The sequence below is a fragment of the Nothoprocta perdicaria genome, unplaced genomic scaffold (genome assembly GCF_003342845.1).
Source record: "Nothoprocta perdicaria isolate Ctin4 unplaced genomic scaffold, notPer1 scaffold_0, whole genome shotgun sequence".
Taxonomy (NCBI): Eukaryota; Metazoa; Chordata; class Aves; order Tinamiformes; family Tinamidae; genus Nothoprocta; species Nothoprocta perdicaria.
In genome coordinates, this window is record NW_020454092.1 from 12238117 (window position 1) to 12253934 (window position 15818).

The 15818-nt window shown below is 59.2% G+C and overlaps 2 protein-coding genes across 2 annotated transcripts; both read left to right on the forward strand.

The window, feature by feature from the left end:
- The first annotated feature begins 2074 nt into the window (after positions 1–2074).
- On the forward strand, positions 2075–8042 carry MPL (MPL proto-oncogene, thrombopoietin receptor). The gene is made up of 13 exons (XM_026052874.1): positions 2075–2177; positions 4402–4540; positions 4774–4949; positions 5228–5481; positions 5555–5711; positions 5894–6023; positions 6328–6500; positions 6582–6724; positions 6838–6997; positions 7082–7169; positions 7301–7388; positions 7791–7865; positions 7938–8042. The coding sequence occupies exons 1-13, from the start codon at positions 2075–2077 to the stop codon at positions 8040–8042; spliced, it is 1791 nt and encodes a 596-aa protein (XP_025908659.1).
- A 576-nt stretch (positions 8043–8618) lies between these two features.
- CDC20 (cell division cycle 20) lies at positions 8619–14493 on the forward strand. The gene is made up of 10 exons (XM_026033201.1): positions 8619–8820; positions 9328–9473; positions 10231–10327; positions 10923–11051; positions 11809–12005; positions 12700–12794; positions 13130–13361; positions 13515–13640; positions 13799–13916; positions 14276–14493. The coding sequence occupies exons 1-10, from the start codon at positions 8622–8624 to the stop codon at positions 14452–14454; spliced, it is 1518 nt and encodes a 505-aa protein (XP_025888986.1). The 5' UTR covers positions 8619–8621; the 3' UTR covers positions 14455–14493.
- Positions 14494–15818: the final 1325 nt, after the last annotated feature.

Here is a 15818-nt window from a genome sequence, read left to right on the forward strand (position 1 = left end):
ATTCCCCAGTGCCCCCTCACAGGTTTCATTACACAGCGGGAAAGATTTTTCTTAAGTTGGGGTCTCTCCACCTGCAATTTAAGACTGTGACTTGTCCTGTCCCCCAAGGATATGGAAAACAAATTATTTCCTTCCTTTGTGCAGCAGTCTCTTACATATCTGAAAACTGTTACTGCAGCTTTCCCTCAGAGGGCCCCTCTTTATGGGGAACAACCCCAGTTCTCCAGCCTTGAGCCATAGCACGGGTTGTGTCCCCGAGTTTGGCTGTCCCCCTGAACCCTTCCCACCTGGGGACCAGCTGATGCTGTAGGGTGATTTCATGCATCTTCCTAGATGACTGTCCTGTTTGAACACCACGCTCTAATGTGTTTGGCAAGAACACATTTGTCCTAAGCGTAGCTTGGGATCTGCTGTGGTGCTGGATGCCTCTCCCAGGAGCTCCTGCCTCGTGCTTCTGCAGCCTGTTGTACTGACAGCAGCTGGCCCTGGTCTTCAGCTCCCTAAGCCATAGGTGTGCAGTCAAGGCAGTCATCTAGGTGTGCTCTACAGGCTGTGGAAAGTCCGGCCCATTCCTCCAGAGTTTTATCCCATCCCAAAGTAGATGCCTAAGCATCATTTGTCTGTCTGGGAAATAATCTTCTTTCCCTTCCAGGTCATGTTTCAAACATGTTGATACCTTTGTTGGTTTCCCGTGCCGGCCTCCAGTACGATCTGGTGCCACCTGCAGCCGTTAGGCAGCATCCTCTCTCCCCTCATCTTGGAGATCCTTGGTGAGGTGGTACCTCAGATGGGCCCCGAGGGGCAGCCCCATGATGCTGACCTTGCGCCTCTTCTTGTCCCCTCGAGCCCCTGCAGGGACCGGCCCAGAGGCAGCACCGCTGGCTGCAGCACGAAGGCTGTGCCTCCTGCTTCTCTGGCTGCAGAGCCCATTAGCCGGATGGAGAAGGAAGTGGGATTGGTTTGACAAAATTTGACCATGACAAATTGGTGTTGGCTGTTTCTTCTCTCCTATCTGTGCTGTGGGGCTGGTGGGGCTGTCAGCTGCTGCTGCAGGGTCAGGGGAAGGCAGCAAGCCTGTCCCCACAGCACAGCAAGGGGCGAGGGGCTGTTCCTGAGCCCCTGATGGTGCCTCCCAGGGATGCCACTGTCCTGCGCCCATGGCAGGGCCAGCCTCCCCTCTGGCCTGGCCATGGCCTCTCCCTGCTGTGGTGGCAATTGGACACAAAGCAGAGGTTTTGTGGGAGGTTTTGTCACGGCCCTGCATTTGTACCACGTGTACTCAGCCGGTGCGCTGCTGGGTGCGTGTGTTGAGGGCATCAGTACCACAGATCCGAGGTAGAGGCTCCGCTCCCCTCCCTTTCTGTAGGCTGCTTCTGGACTTGGGAGCAGATGCAGAGCTGGATCTGGGAGCGCAGAGAGGGGTGCAGGGCTCTGCCAGCTGCTTCCCGCACGACGGCGGCTCCTGCAGCTGCGGTGCAGCACCAAGGCAGGGGCATCCCCATCCCCGCAGGCGCTGTGGTACCCAGCGTGTCCGTGTGGGCCCTGCCACTGCTCCCAGCGGCTACAGCCCCTCTCGTGGGGGAGCAAAAGGGATGGTGCCACCGCTCTGCGGGGAGCAGACCCGGCTCGGGAGCATCAGGGCCTTGCAAAGCGCAGCACGGAGCAAAGGGCACCGACTTCCCTCACGCCGTGGCCCCCGTGTGCCAGGGGAGCAGCGGTGGCCCTGGCCCGGGCAGGGGCCTTGCTCCTTTTTCGGGAGTTGTTTTTCTTCCTACTCCAGCCTCCCAGTGTGCCCGGTAGCCACAAGGGCAGGACGTGCTGCCTATCTGATAGGAGCAGTCTCTCTTGGCACCGCGGCTGGCGCTGAGGCAGCAGCCGGTGGTTTCAAGCACGGGGAAGTGCCGGCGATGGGGGCGGAGGGAGCCCTTCAGCCAGGCTTCCTGAGCAGCAAAGTTGACACTTCCCAGATAAAGGTATTGCCTTGAGGAGCTCCAGCAGCAAGTCGGGGAGCTGGGAAGAGCCGGGCTGGGGCACACGCTGCCCCACGCCTCGGGGCAGCCGGTGTGGGGCAGGGATGGCCACCTGGCTGTGCCAGGGGTGGCTCCTCTCCCTGCTCATGGAGGTCCTGCTCAGCCTCCTGAGCCCAGCTTCATCCTCCGAGACCGTGACGTCTGAAGGTAGGTCCTGGGGCTCCCTTTCTTCTGCAAAGGATGAGCCAGAGGGATGTGATGAGCCCTCCCTGCGGGACAGGGGGAACAGGCAGAGGGAAGATGCAGGACCAGGGCTCCTCGTCCTCCCCTGCGCTGCAGGGTGAGGGGGCAGGCGCAGAGGGCAGCCTGGCATCTCACAGAAGGGCTGTACGGGATGTGAGCAGGGCTGCAGCTGCGCACATGGCCAGGCACAAGGGGCAGGATGGAAGGGGGCTGCAGGGAGCTCGTGACCCTGGGGCTGGGGCAAAGAGTGGGGCCTTGGGATGGGCGATGGAGCTCCCGTCTCACCCACGGGGCAGCCCGGCGTGCCCGGAGGAAGGGGTCCCTGCTGCCTGCAGGAGGGACGGGGCAGTCGTGCCGGCTCCTGGCCCGCGGGCTCCCTTGGGGTGATGCTGCTCCCTGCACCATGCAGGTAGCAGAAAGGAGCTSTTTGTTCTCTCAAGTCAAGCTCTTGGTGTTATAAAGACAAGGGTTGAATAAAAATCAAGCTAAAATCTGAAGGCATGTCTCGAGACCATGGATGATGCAGAAGCACCTGCGTGGCCAATGCCAGTACCCGTGTGCCAGCCTTGCAGCACGCAGCAGCTCTGAGAGCTACTGCCCTGGTGTCATCTTATGTCTACGTGGATTCCTTCGAGTCTGCCCTCAGCCGTCCCCTGCCTGGCTCACAAGCTGGCAGAAGCTCACAACTTCTGCATATTTAGGTCTGTCCACACTTTCTGGGGTCTCCATCCTGTCCCTTAAAGTATCCAGAGTGCCTGTAGGGAGCTGCGTCGGAGGGCTGGACTTGGACACCGCAGCAGCCCAGGACAGGGGTGGCAGGTAGGACAGGGCTCACCCTCCCTCTGCTCACGGCCTCAGCAGGGTCTTGAGCTGCTGCTGGCTGAGCAGCGCTACGTCTAAGCCCCACTCACACACACTGCCAAGCTGTGCAGTGAGTTTTGCTGGTGGAAATGGCCAGCATTGAGAGGAGATGCTCCTTCCATAGGACCACTGCAAGTCCTCGCCTGCACATTGGGATGGAGTCTGGGCAGAGGGAAGGAAATTCATGCACCCTTAGGCCGCTGGGGCCATCCTCTGTCCCCAAACACAGCCCATCATGGCTAGGGAAGGCCTGGTGCTGCCACGAGACCAGGGTGCCCAGCCAGTCAGGGCCAGCTGGAACAGGAGGGCATGGAAAGGGAAGAGCAGGGCAGAAGGCAGAGTTATGGAGAGGAGGCTGTGGTCTGTGGCCAAGGAGGAAGGCAATGCTGGACTGGGAAGATCAGGGCCTGGTTCAGTGCAAGCGGGAGCAGGGGACACTGGGAGCGTGACAAGGACATCACGGACTGTCCTCCTCTTGTGCTCACTGCTGTCTCACAGTGGCTTGGCCATCTGTAGGGCTGTGCAGGGGGCTCCAGAGCAGAGAACGGGCACACTCAGCACATGGGGCAGGGCCAAGAGATGGCACAGAGCTTGGAGAGGTGTCCTCCTGCCGAGGGCAGCTCCTGAGCGGAGTGAGGAGGCAGAGCCCAGGCCAGGAGCCATGAGGAAGAGGGAGGGTGCCAGAGCAGTGATGGAGAAGCAGTGCGACAGGGCGCGTGTCACACGAGTGCACCCCTCAGTGCTGCCCCTTCCCCACGCCATGGGGACAGGCCCCATCAGGCCAGCAGAGCGACCAGGGCTGGGTGCAGCGCTCCCTCCATGGGGTCCCACACGCTTTGTCTATGCAGCTGCGCCGCCAGGGCGCTCAGGACGGCGGCTGGGGGCACTGGGGCAGCCGCCCCCAGCCCCTCACCAGGCCCAGGGCCCTCTCCMTGTCCGTGGGGCGCTGCTCCTCCTTATCTCACTTCCACATGCCCTTCCGCAGGCAGCGCTATCGCGGGCTGGGGGCTGCTTCCCACCGATGGCCAGGCCGGGCCCAGCCTCGCGCCAACCGCAGAGCTATTTTGGGATGTTTGTTTGTCCCAAAGGACCCTGTGCGCTGTGGGCGGGGGAGCAAGGAGGCCTCGTGCCCCCAGCCGGCACCACCCATGCCAACTGCCGAGCTGCTCCACGTGCTACGGCCCTCCCGTGGCGTCACGGCTGGCATGAGGGGCACCCGCACCCRCTGCCTGGGCCCTGCACAGGCAGGGGCTGGTCTGGGACACGGAGGGGGCACGTGGAGGATGAGGTTGCACTGAGGACTCCTTCGTGCCCACRCTCCTCCCAGACGCTGCGCTGCTGGAGGGGGTGCCTGAGGACATCCTCTGCTTCTCCCGCTCCTTTGAGGACCTCACATGCTTCTGGGATGAAGAGGASGAGGAGGAGGCCAACGGCGGGAAGTGCCGCTTCTACTACTGGTACAGCAGGTAGGACACGGTGCCGATGCTGCCCTTGCCCCCGTATGCCTGGCACACAGCGCTGCACTCAGCTCCCATGGCACCCAGCAGGCTGGGTTGCAGGATTGGGTTGTGCAGCAGGATTGGGGTGCAGGGAAGGAGCTGGTGGCACCTCTGGCTGTTCCAGCCCTGGTGCCAGGAGCGCTCTGTGTCAGCCCGGCCGCAGGGGCTGTGCTGGACGGCCGCTGTCTCCCGTTCTCCAGGGAGGAGCCCAAGGCGTGCGCCGTCTCCACACAGAGCCGTGAGGCCGGCGGGACACGGCACGTGTGCGTGTTCCCCAGCCAGGACGTGCGGCTCTTCAGCCAGCTCTCCATCCTCGTCGTGAACAGCACCAGCAACCAGACCAAGCACTCGCGGGAGCTCAGCGTGGAGGCTGTGGGTGAGTCCCTGCCATGCTGCAGTGCCCACTGTCCCGGCCAGCGCTCTAGGATGCTCCTTGGACTCCACTCTCCATCCTTCCTGCCCCTCTGCTCACGACGGTCCCTGTCACAGAGCAGCCCCATGTGGTGCCACCTGCAGCAGCCCCTGCAGGGGCTGGGCACACCAGCAGGTCCTGGCAGGACAGCCCGAGGTCCTCCAGCTCCTCATCACAACACTGGGGACGCTAGATGCGTGGGGGCTGCTGCTGGAGGGCTGACACCAGCATCTCCCTCGCAGGTCTCATTGCCCCACCAGCCAACATCACGGCCACCTGGACCGGGGCCGCGGGGCAGCTGTGGGTCACCTGGCAGCCCCCACTTGCTGACTACSTGAACTTCTTCCTCTACGAGGTCCGTTACTGCGCGGAGGGCTCTGCGGAGGTGCCCTGCAGCCTGACGCTGGAGCCCAGCAGGCGGCCAGTCCTGCAGGCCAGCGGCACCCAGGCACCCTGGCACTCTGTAGGAGCTGCAGTCTCGGCAGGACCTGGGCAAGTACGTGCAGAGGCCAGGGCCGCATCGGGGCTCGAGGCCACGGCTGCTCCTCAGCCTCACGCCGCTCCTGCAGGAGCTGGTGCAGACCGACAGCTGGCTACTGCTTCAGGACCTGCGGCCTGGCCTCAGGTACCACATCCAGGTGCGCAGCAAGCCCGACGGCCTCTCCATGGACGGCGTGTGGGGGCCCTGGTCCCAGGCAGTGGTTGCAGAGACACCCCATTCCTCTGGTGAGCAGCTGTCCCCGCTGCCAGAGTCCCGTGCGAGACAGGACCAACTTGGCGCCGAGCGCAGCGAGGAGGGCAGCAATGGTTGGGGGCGCGAGGGGTAGGCAAGGGGCCGCACACAGGCTCGGGTGCCTCGGGGCGTGGGGAGGCAGCCCTCTCCTGCCCCGCTCCCCTTGCCTGCGCAGGAGACATCGGCCTGCTCTGCACCACCCCCGACCTGCAGCGCGTGCACTGCGAGTGGAGCTGGGACCCCACTGACGCCGGCAGCTCCCACACACTCTTCTACCGGGCACCCCCGAGCAGGGCTGGCACAAGGTAAGGCATCGCTGGGACTCGGGGCACACAGCCCAGGGCCTGTGGCCCTGCACGGTTCCATGTCGGGCGCTGTGTCCTCTGCGCCATGCCCTGCCAYGACCTGCCTCACACCATGTCCCACACTACCCTCTAGGACCACACTCCCCGCTGCCACATCAGCCCCTGCTGACTCTCTGACGTGGGGCCAAGCGAGGCATCGTAGGGCCCACGGGGCCCGCAGAGCAGCCCGCAGCAGCAGGGCTGGCAGAGTGCGAGGGCAGTGGGGACAGGCCAAGGTGCTGACTACTCCCTGCTCTCTTCGCAGGGACAACGTGTGGCAGCGGTGCGAGGCAGCCAGCGTGGACGCCCACGGCACCCACACCTGCACCTTTCAGCCCCTGACTGGCAGAGCCATCGCCGTCCTGGTGAACGTCACCGGGCCCCGTGCGCAGCCCACGCGCAGCTACTTCAAGGAACCCTTCTGGTTGCACCAGGCTGGTGAGTCCCAGCACCGACACCACCCATGGCCAGCTGGCGGGAGGCCCTTTCAGGCCAGGCAGTGACACGTCCTGTTCTCAGTGCTCACAGACCCGCCGCAGCTCCTGCAGGCCACGGTGGTGCAGGGCAGGCTCAGCCTGCAGTGGGTGCCACCCCTGGAGGAGCTGGCGGAGCAGCTGGTCTATCAGCTCCGCTACTCCGTGGAGAACAGCCACGAGTGGAAGGTAACGGGGCGGGCAGCCCTGGCCCTGCTGCGCCGTGGTGCTCAGCCCCTGCACRAGGCAACACAGGGCAGCCCTGCAGAAGCCGTCAGCACTGACTCGGCTCTGCCCCACAGGTCTTGCAAGTCCCACGGGCAGCCAGGAAGGAGGTCCTGGACCTGCGCCCTGGCGCCCGCTACCTGGCCCAGGTGCGAGCCCAGCCTGGTGGGCCGTGGTACCAGGGCAACTGGAGCGCCTGGTCCAAACCTGTGGTGGTTGATGCCATGGCTGATGCGGGTACGGGGGATTGGAAACGAACACTGGCCAGAGGTGACAGGGCCGTGAGGGGCACAGGGACTGAGGGCTTCTCCTCCACCACAGACTGGATCATCCCAAGCGTTGCAGTGGTGCCRCTGCTCTTCACGGGAATGCTCCTGGGGCTGAGGTGCACCTTCCCCTCACTGTACAGGTAAGCCCCGAGCCACTCGCACCTCCTGCCTGCACCTCTTGAGGCCRAGGCACCCTGTCCCATGGGCTCTGCCCAGGCTGGCACACGCTGAACTGGGGTTTGCCCGTGTCACCGCCCTTCCTCCCACCCAGCAATGTGAAGGAGAAGCTCTGGCCACCTGTCCCAGACCTGCACCGTGCGCTGGGCAACTTCCTCAACGAGAGCAGCAAGCACAGCCAGGTGAGGAGGCTGCAGCAGCGCCCCCATGGTGGGGAGCTGCCCTGGCCCCAACAGTGATCCMCTGCCCAACAGTGGAGCCCTCTCCAGCAATCCCAGCCAGCCAAGTACCTTCTCTGCCAGCCTCTAGGCACTGCAGAAGAGCACACAGGGACCAGCCCCTGAGCCCCCAGGCTGCACTGGGGCAACGGCTTGGCGCTGAGGTCAGGGCTGGGAGGCACCAGGCTGGCCTGCACGGCTCCTCAGCGGCACCTCAAGGCACCCAAAATGGCTCCCCTGGGGCACCTCGGGGCATCCAAAATGGCTTCCCTGGGGCACCTCGGACACCCAACATGGCTCCGCAGGGGCACCTCGGAGATCCCAGGCTGCAAGAGCAGCCCTGAGCAGCATCCCCTCTCCCCACAGGCCAATGCCTTCTACAAGCAGCCCTCGGAGGACGCCGTGCAGCCCTGCCTGCTGGAGGTGCTGCCAGGCTGCCGGGCCGCCGAACCGCCCAAGGGGCTGCCGGGGCGCCAGGAGCCCAACAGGCTGCCCGGGGGCCTCCCTGCTGAGCGGGGCCCGCCGTGGGGCTCTGCAGAGCGCCCCGCGCCCACCACGGACATCGCCAACCAGTCCTATCTCCTCATGAGCGGCTGGGAGCCGCGGGGGCCGCCCTGAGCGCGGCCCCGCCTCCGCGCCCGTGCCATAAACAAGRAGCGGACGGACACAGGCTCGGCCTCCTCTCCTTCGACCTCCTCCGCCTCTCCCCCAGCCCCACTCCGCCCCCAACTGCTCCGCTCCGCAGCGCGCAGCGGAAGATCCAGCGCGGAAGCGACACCCAAGGAGGCGGCGCGATACCATCCCCCTCCCACCCGGCCCCGCTCCACCCTCCGACTGCCGCTGCCGCGCCAAGCCCCGCCCCCTAGCCCCGCCCCACCGTGCGGTCCAACCAATCGCGGCGCCGTCGCCAGGGCAGCGCGCGGCCGTTGGGGTTTGAAACGGCCAATGGGAAGCGCGGCCGCGCGGGGTTTAAGTGCGGTGCGGAGCYGSGCTGTGCGAGCCCCAGGTGGAGAGTGTAGGTGATTAAGGGAGGGGGCCGGGGGGAAATTGAAGAGGCCGAAGGGTCTCCCGGCGGGGGAAACCGACCGGGAGCGAGGCGGAGGGGAGCGGGGGACTCGGGGGGTGCTGGTGGCCGGTGGGAGCCGCCCGCGTCCCGCTGCCGGCGGGTCCTGAGGCCGCTGCTCCGCCCGCAGCGCCATGGCGCAGTTCGTGTTCGAGGCGGACCTGCACGGGTTGCTCAAGCTGGACACGCCGATCCCCAACGCGCCGCCTGCGCGCTGGCAGCGCAAGGCCAAGGAGAGCGGCACCCCCGGGCCCAGCCCGGCCGCCGGCGTGTCGCCCATGAAGCCGGCCAACCGCTCGCACAGCGCCAGCAAGACGCCCTCCAAGACCCCCGGTGAGCAGTGAAGGGAGCGGGCAGAGCTGGGTGCTGCCAGGCTGTGCGGGCCTGGCTGCTGCATTGAGCCTGGGAAGGCTGCGTGGAGCCTTCCCTGGCTGTGTACTGAGCGTGGCTGAGCTGCTGTCGCCAGCAGTGCCTCACTCTGTGCTGTGGCATGTGTGGGAGAGTGTGTCGGTGCCTCTGTGTTAGTGTTGCTGCAACCCCCTCTTAGCTGGGAGCACTGAGATGCAGTCTGGCTGCACGGACCCAAGGCTGTGTCTGATGGGGTGCTGGGTTATGGCTGGGGATGGTCAGGGCACAGCATGGTGCAGAAATGAGTTGTCTGTGATTTGTATGGAATGTGTAATGATGCCCTGAGCCTTGCTATGATTGTGGCACTTCTCTGGTGTGTATTATATAGTACCTTGCTGGTAGAATGCCTCTGAGTGCTAGTTCTGCTGTCTCTCTTGAAAGCACTAACAGAGGCTGTCTGGCTGCTGTAAGACAATATGTCCATGAATGCAGGTAAATCTGGATCCAAAATCCAGAACACACCAACAAAGGCTGGAGGAGACCGCTACATTCCCAACCGCAGCGCTATGCAGATGGAGGTGGCCAATTTCCTCCTAACCAAAGAGAATGACCCTGCTGAGGATTCCCCTACCAAGAAGGTGAGTGTGCTGCTTATGACTGTAATAATAGGTGTTATGCAATAGTTAATGCAACAGTTCATCCTCATTTACCTTTGCCAGAGAAGTGAACTTGWCTAGGTTTGTGAGGCCAACGGCTCYAGCCACCGCAGCTTCCAGCTCTGGGCTACAGGAGCCTGAGCTCAGGTGGAAGCTGTAGTGGCCATAAGCAGAACAGGAGCACAGCAGCTGTGTGTGAGGCTGAGCGTTGCTGCCTTCTGGGGATGCTTCCTCAGGTACAAGAAAACACAGAGCCTCCTGTTTTCATGCTGGTCTGTGTGGCTTCTGGCAGCAAAATTCATCTTTGAAGGGATAATGAGGCTTTTGAATTGAGTAGACTACAGTGGCACAAAGCTGTGAGCCTGTACACAGTGAAACTGCTGGTGGTAGCTATTCTAGACAATGACTGTATAGGGAGCTATTCTGGAATGTGAACACGGCGTTCCCAAATCTGTTTATGAAGCATATGGTCCCTTGGGGCTTCCCCCTCTGGCAATGGGAAATGTAGAATTTGCCCCTTTTTGTATGAAAACCTTGTGAGCAGGACCCAGTGCCAAGGTCTAAGGAAAATCTACTTTGAGCTGCCTGTGTGTAGCCACCTCCTACAGTGCAGCCAGGTACCCTCCGATTCCAGAGAAGAGTGCTGAGCACGTGCTCCACCATCCTCAGTTTTGTCTGAGGTGCAGCCCGGGCTTCATGCTTCAGATGAGCCCCCCTTAAGGCTATTTCCTTTCTTTAGGAGCAACAGAAAGCCTGGGCAGTGAACCTGAATGGCTTTGATGTAGAAGAGGCCAAGATCCTTCGCCTCAGTGGAAAGCCTCAGAATGCCCCAGAAGGTAGGACATTGATGTTGGGTTTGCTGGTGGGCTGACTCGCTGGAGAGATTTGGGATGGGGAACTGTAGTAACTCGGAGGAGGGAACAACTGACTTCCTCAGAGCTCTTGCATGCTGGTGTCTCCCCCCTAGCCCTCCTGAAGTTGAAAGTCTGGTGAAAGGGTTATGCTGAAGCTCTTCACAGAAGTATGTGTAACTAAGAAGAACTTCAGTGGAAATGGCAAATCTGCATGATGTCTGTAAAGGCCTCAAACACTCTGCTGCACACATAGCATCTTGACTGTTTGTAAATGTGGTGGGATAGAGCAAACCATGTGCTTTTCAGCTAAGCACATCCATTTGAATGAAGAAACTGGAACCTACCCTGTTTCAGCTATTAATGGCCAGTGATGTTGAATTTAGTGGCAGTAGCAGGGACAAATCGGCCATGTATCGGATTCCCACTGCAGTGTGAGCACCTATGGTGTGTTCCTAGGYATAACTCATCTCTTTTCTCTGGGGTTTGACTTTCATGGGAAAGATCTACTAGTTGGATGAACAGTGATCGGCCCAGAGGAAACAGTAACTTGAGGTAAAAGCTGTTTTTCTGCACACAGGCTATCAGAATAACTTGAAAGTGCTCTACAGCCAGAAGACCACACCTGGCTCCAGCAGGAAGAATGGCAGATACATCCCCTCAATGCCAGACCGAATTCTTGATGCACCTGAAATTCGCAATGACTATTGTAAGTAGGCTGCCATGCTGGGTGGGCTCTGAGGTAGTTCTGCCCTGGAGTGTCACTGGGCGGTGTCGCTTCCTCTCTCTCTCCTGTTGAGAGGCTCCGCCACTCCTACCCACTTCTGCAGTTGGGATGGGTTTAGGAAGGCAACTTAGTGACCAATTTAGAGTCACTTTTGTTCTTTGGCTCCTGTAAGCTTCTGGTTCCATTAAGATACTTCTGAATAAGACTCTCAAGGAGTCTTATTGTAACACATTGTACTTCCTCACCATTTTTTCCCGTTGTTCAGATTAAGTGCAACTTTGTTAAACTGTATTCACTTTGTTGAAACTTTTGCATGAGTTTGACCCAGCCTGAGGTCAGCTTATGAATCCCACATCTATGAGCAAGAAGATCTGAATGAAAACAACAGAAAAACTCTGGCTACATATTTTGGCCAGTGTTGTTCTAAGCAGCTAAGTGGAGCTAAGTTGCCTGATTTGGGGTCTTATTCCTCCAGGCTGGCATGAACCTCTTCTGGAGTGTCCATGTGTAGACTTACAGGAGCAGTGGCCCAGAGTGCTGTACCTGTGCCTTGGATTGGGGCTATGTGGCCCTGCTAGCTGGGCAYGGAGACTCCCTGGAGGCTGCCCCTTAGCTGCACTCATGCTTAGGTGGAAGCTCTGGCAGCAGCCCTGGGTGAAGGGGTTTTGTTGCAGTGCTGAGGTGGGCACAGGGCTCTCCAGCTGAGCACAGMGTCCTGCACTGCTCTTCCAAATTGTAGATCTGAATCTTATTGACTGGAGCTCGCAGAACTTCCTGGCAGTGGCTCTGGACAACTCTGTGTATCTGTGGAATTACTCCTCGGGAGAGATCATCCAGCTRCTGCAGATGGAGCATCCAGATGATTATGTTTCTTCTGTGTCATGGATTAAAGAAGGAAACTACCTTGCTGTTGGCACAAGTAATGCTGAGGTCCAGGTGAGTGTAGGAATAAAATTAGAAGCAGTGTCTACAAATTGCTGAAGATGGGGACCTTTGTCAAAGTCCCAACTAGCAGCAAATGGACACTCTGCATTCTGACCTGTCTTCATCTCGCAAGTAGGAGGGCTGTTGGGTGTGTGTGGGCCTTACCCCTGTTAAGAAACGAGTTGTTGGCCTTGATGAGCATCTGCCAGGTGRAATGGGTGACCTCCGATAGAGGAACACACAGGACATCTCAGGACAGTGTACTCTGTGGCAGATAACAGGTACTATCTGAAAGAATCCTTATAGTCATGTCAGCAGGAAGTGGCACAAACCCAAAGTAGCTGTGCACATCTGCCATCAGCTGCTACTCTCCAGCAAGCTTGTTGTGGCTTCCCTCGCACTGAGAGTCTTCTCTGCAGTCTTGTCTACCAGTGGTTGTGCTCCTGCCTAGTGAGGACTCWCCAGCCAGGGAGTTCACATCCAGCTGCAGCCAGATGTCTGGGCAGGAATGAACTGCAGCAGCAGCAGGCAGTGTTTGGCTTTGGGGTTTTCCAGCATTTGGATTTGCTCTTTGCTCTGTAGGCATGAGGTAGAAATTTATATTGGGTCTTGCATTGAAAACACTGAATGCCAAAGCTTGTGGGGCAAAGATAAGGGTGGGGGTTTTTTTTGTAAGCTGGTAAACTTAAGTGTTCTGCCTCTCTAGCTATGGGATGTACAGCAGCAGAAACGCCTCCGAAATATGATCAGTCATTCCTCACGCGTGGGCTCCCTCAGCTGGAACAACTACATCCTCTCCAGGTAAGAATGTAGCTGTGTGGGGGTGAATATCATGTCTGACTGCTGTGAGTTCACCTAGATCCATATACAATGCGGTCAGGGAAGGCTTGGAGGGACCTGCTGGCCTGGCTTGGGATTCCTGTTCAGCCCATTCCATTTGGATCATGGGTGCTGAAGCTGATATCCTGCAGCTGCCTTGCCTGCTCACACCAACACCCAGTGATGTTGGCAATGCTGTCTGGAACCCAGCAATGCTGTCTGGAACCTAAGGCAGCCTGGCAACACACGAGCACAAGGATGGCTTGCAGTGCAAATGTGTGCCCGCCTGACCCTGCCTACTGACTTTGTCTCTCCAGTGGGGCCCGGACTGGCCATATCCACCACCATGACGTCAGAGTGGCTGAGCACCACGTGGCCACGCTCACTGGCCACACACAGGAGGTTTGTGGACTCAAGTGGTCATTAGATGGACGCTACCTGGCCAGCGGTGGCAATGACAACCTGGTGAATATCTGGCCTTGTACCCAAGGGGACAGTGGGGATTTTGCTCCTGTACAGACCTTCACTCAGCACCAGGGTGCTGTCAAGGTGAGCGTATGGCTGCTGGGGAGGGGTGTGTTGTGGGTGCCTGTCTGTGGACAGGGCAGACATGAGGATTGATAGAGGATTTGCTKAACCTCCTGCCAAGAGGGATGCTGCTGTCTTGCCTCTAATGTCCTAGAATTAACACTTTTCTTGCAGGCTGTGGCCTGGTGTCCGTGGCAGTCAAATGTTCTGGCCACAGGAGGTGGCACTAGTGACAGATACATCCGCATTTGGAATGTGTGTTCAGGCACCTGCCTCAGTGCTGTCGATGCCCATTCTCAGGTGAGATGTGAGCACCAGTTTGGTGCTGAATGTCTTGTATGGAGCTGTTGACTTCCAAGGTCTGGGAGAAGGWGAAAGCAAGGAAGAGTCGGCTTGGTTCTGGGCAGTGTGTCTGTGTGGGCACCTTGCCTTTTACCTGCATTACTGCCTCCTCCCAGGTTTGCTCTATTCTGTGGTCAACCAACTACAAGGAGTTCATCTCAGGCCATGGCTTTGCACAGAATCAGCTGGTGGTTTGGAAGTATCCAACAATGGCCAAGGTCACCGAGCTCCGAGGTAGGCTGGGCTTTTGCCTGCAGTGAGGCTGGGAAAGGTTGCCYGCCATAGAGTAAAGGCTGGTGGGATCTTTGGCTTGAGGTCTTGCCTGGAGTGCTGGTGATGCAGCTGRGCAATGAACGCTGCTAAAGGGAGGCACCTCTGGGGGATGCTGAGGAAAGAYGTGTGCTCCAAATGTGCATCCAGGGTGTGAGCCCACAGGGCCATGGCAGGGGCTGGGCATAGCTGTGCAAGCTGCAGGGAGCTGGGGGGCTGTGTGGGCACGTGCCTACAAAAGGTGGGGTGAATGACTTGTTAGAACCAGAGCAAGGGGAAGTGGGGCCCATGAGCCCGGCCCTGACTGCACTGCTGCTCCTCAGGGCACACGGCCAGAGTGCTGAATCTCACCATGAGCCCTGATGGCTCAATGGTGGTGTCTGCAGCCGCTGATGAAACTCTGCGGCTCTGGCGGTGTTTTGAGATGGACCCTGTAAAGAAGAAAGAGAAGGAGAAGGCCAGCAGTGCCAAAAGCAGCATCATTCACCAGGGCATCCGATGAGTGCACAGCCCTGCTGAGGGGAGGGGGGAAATGGGCCTATATTGTACAGTATTTTAAATGTTAATAAACATCTTCAGTTCCATATTTTAATTTTTATGGAGTTTAATTGAAGAAGTGTTCCTATAGTACTGAGCAACTCGTCCTACCAGACTTGCTTGGGGCAAATGCTGGAGCTATCCTGTCTGTCCAGGCTGGCTCACAGGCAGCTGCAGCCTAGTCCAGCTTGGGCAGGGCTGCAGTGGGGACAGGTCTGTCAGGGGCCAGGGTCCTTGGCTGCCTCGAGAGCAGCCCTGAAACACCCCTGAAGTAGTAACTGCTCTGGGGAGGAAGTGATGTATTAGTTCCCTACTTGCTCTTACTATAGCAAAGTTCTAGCAGGAAAAGTCAGGCTTCTTGGTATATCTATCTTTCTCAAAGCAGCAGTGTTGAAGCAGCCTGACTTACTGGAGTTGGATAGTGCTTTTGGTCTCCTGGCTCTGGTAAGAAAAACAGGCATGTTAACAAACAAAAGCATAAACAGGGCTTGCCTTTTCTTTTTCCTTGAGGAACAGTTATGAGGTGAAAAAGCTTTTGTTTCTGACAGCCCCCCAAGCTCTTGTGGGCTTTTTTGGGGGGGGGGGGGTAAGGTAGTAGTTGCTATTTCCCAGCATCCCTGGAGCAGGGAGCTGGCTCCAAAGGAGTTCTTGCCTCAGGCCCCAGCTCCACCAGTCTTAAGCTTGGCTTGTGTCAGATACCAAGCATGAGGCATCCTCCTCATCCCAGTGTGGGGGGGCAGCTGGGTTTGGCAGGCAGGAGTAACCTGTGTCTGCTACAGTCCCTGCCTCTCTTTTCTAGTGCTAGTGTAAAAGAGTAAGGGGGGAGAGAGGTTAATCAGGAGAGAAGAGCTGTAACCTGGGACCTACAGCTGTAAGGGGGAGTCAAAACAAGTATCTGTGCCGGGAGTGAGTAAACAAATCACATCTCTAACAGCTGGGGCTAGGGCTGAGGAGGGTGAGGTCCAGGCTGCACTGAGTAAGGCTTGATGCAGCTTTGCCAGTTGCTACCCTACAGTCAGAGAAATTGCATCAGCGCCCCCTCAGCCTTGTCACCCCTCCTAGGGCAGCCCTGAACAGTCCCTGCTGAGGCAGGAAAAGCCCTAGGGCACAGGGGCAGATGATGCTGCAGCAGGGGCCCTCCTGTGGCAGTGGTGCCTCTGCTGGTGCTTGGTGCAGAGCTTGAGAAACAGGTTCTGTCAGTCTCAGTGCTGCTGGTGCCCTGCTAGGGAGGTAGGAGCAGCCCAAAGTGTGCTCTGACAGAGGCCAGTGGCAGCTGGGGCCCTGCTATGCTGCGCTGGGGGGCTGTGGGGCTGCCGCAGCCCCATGGAG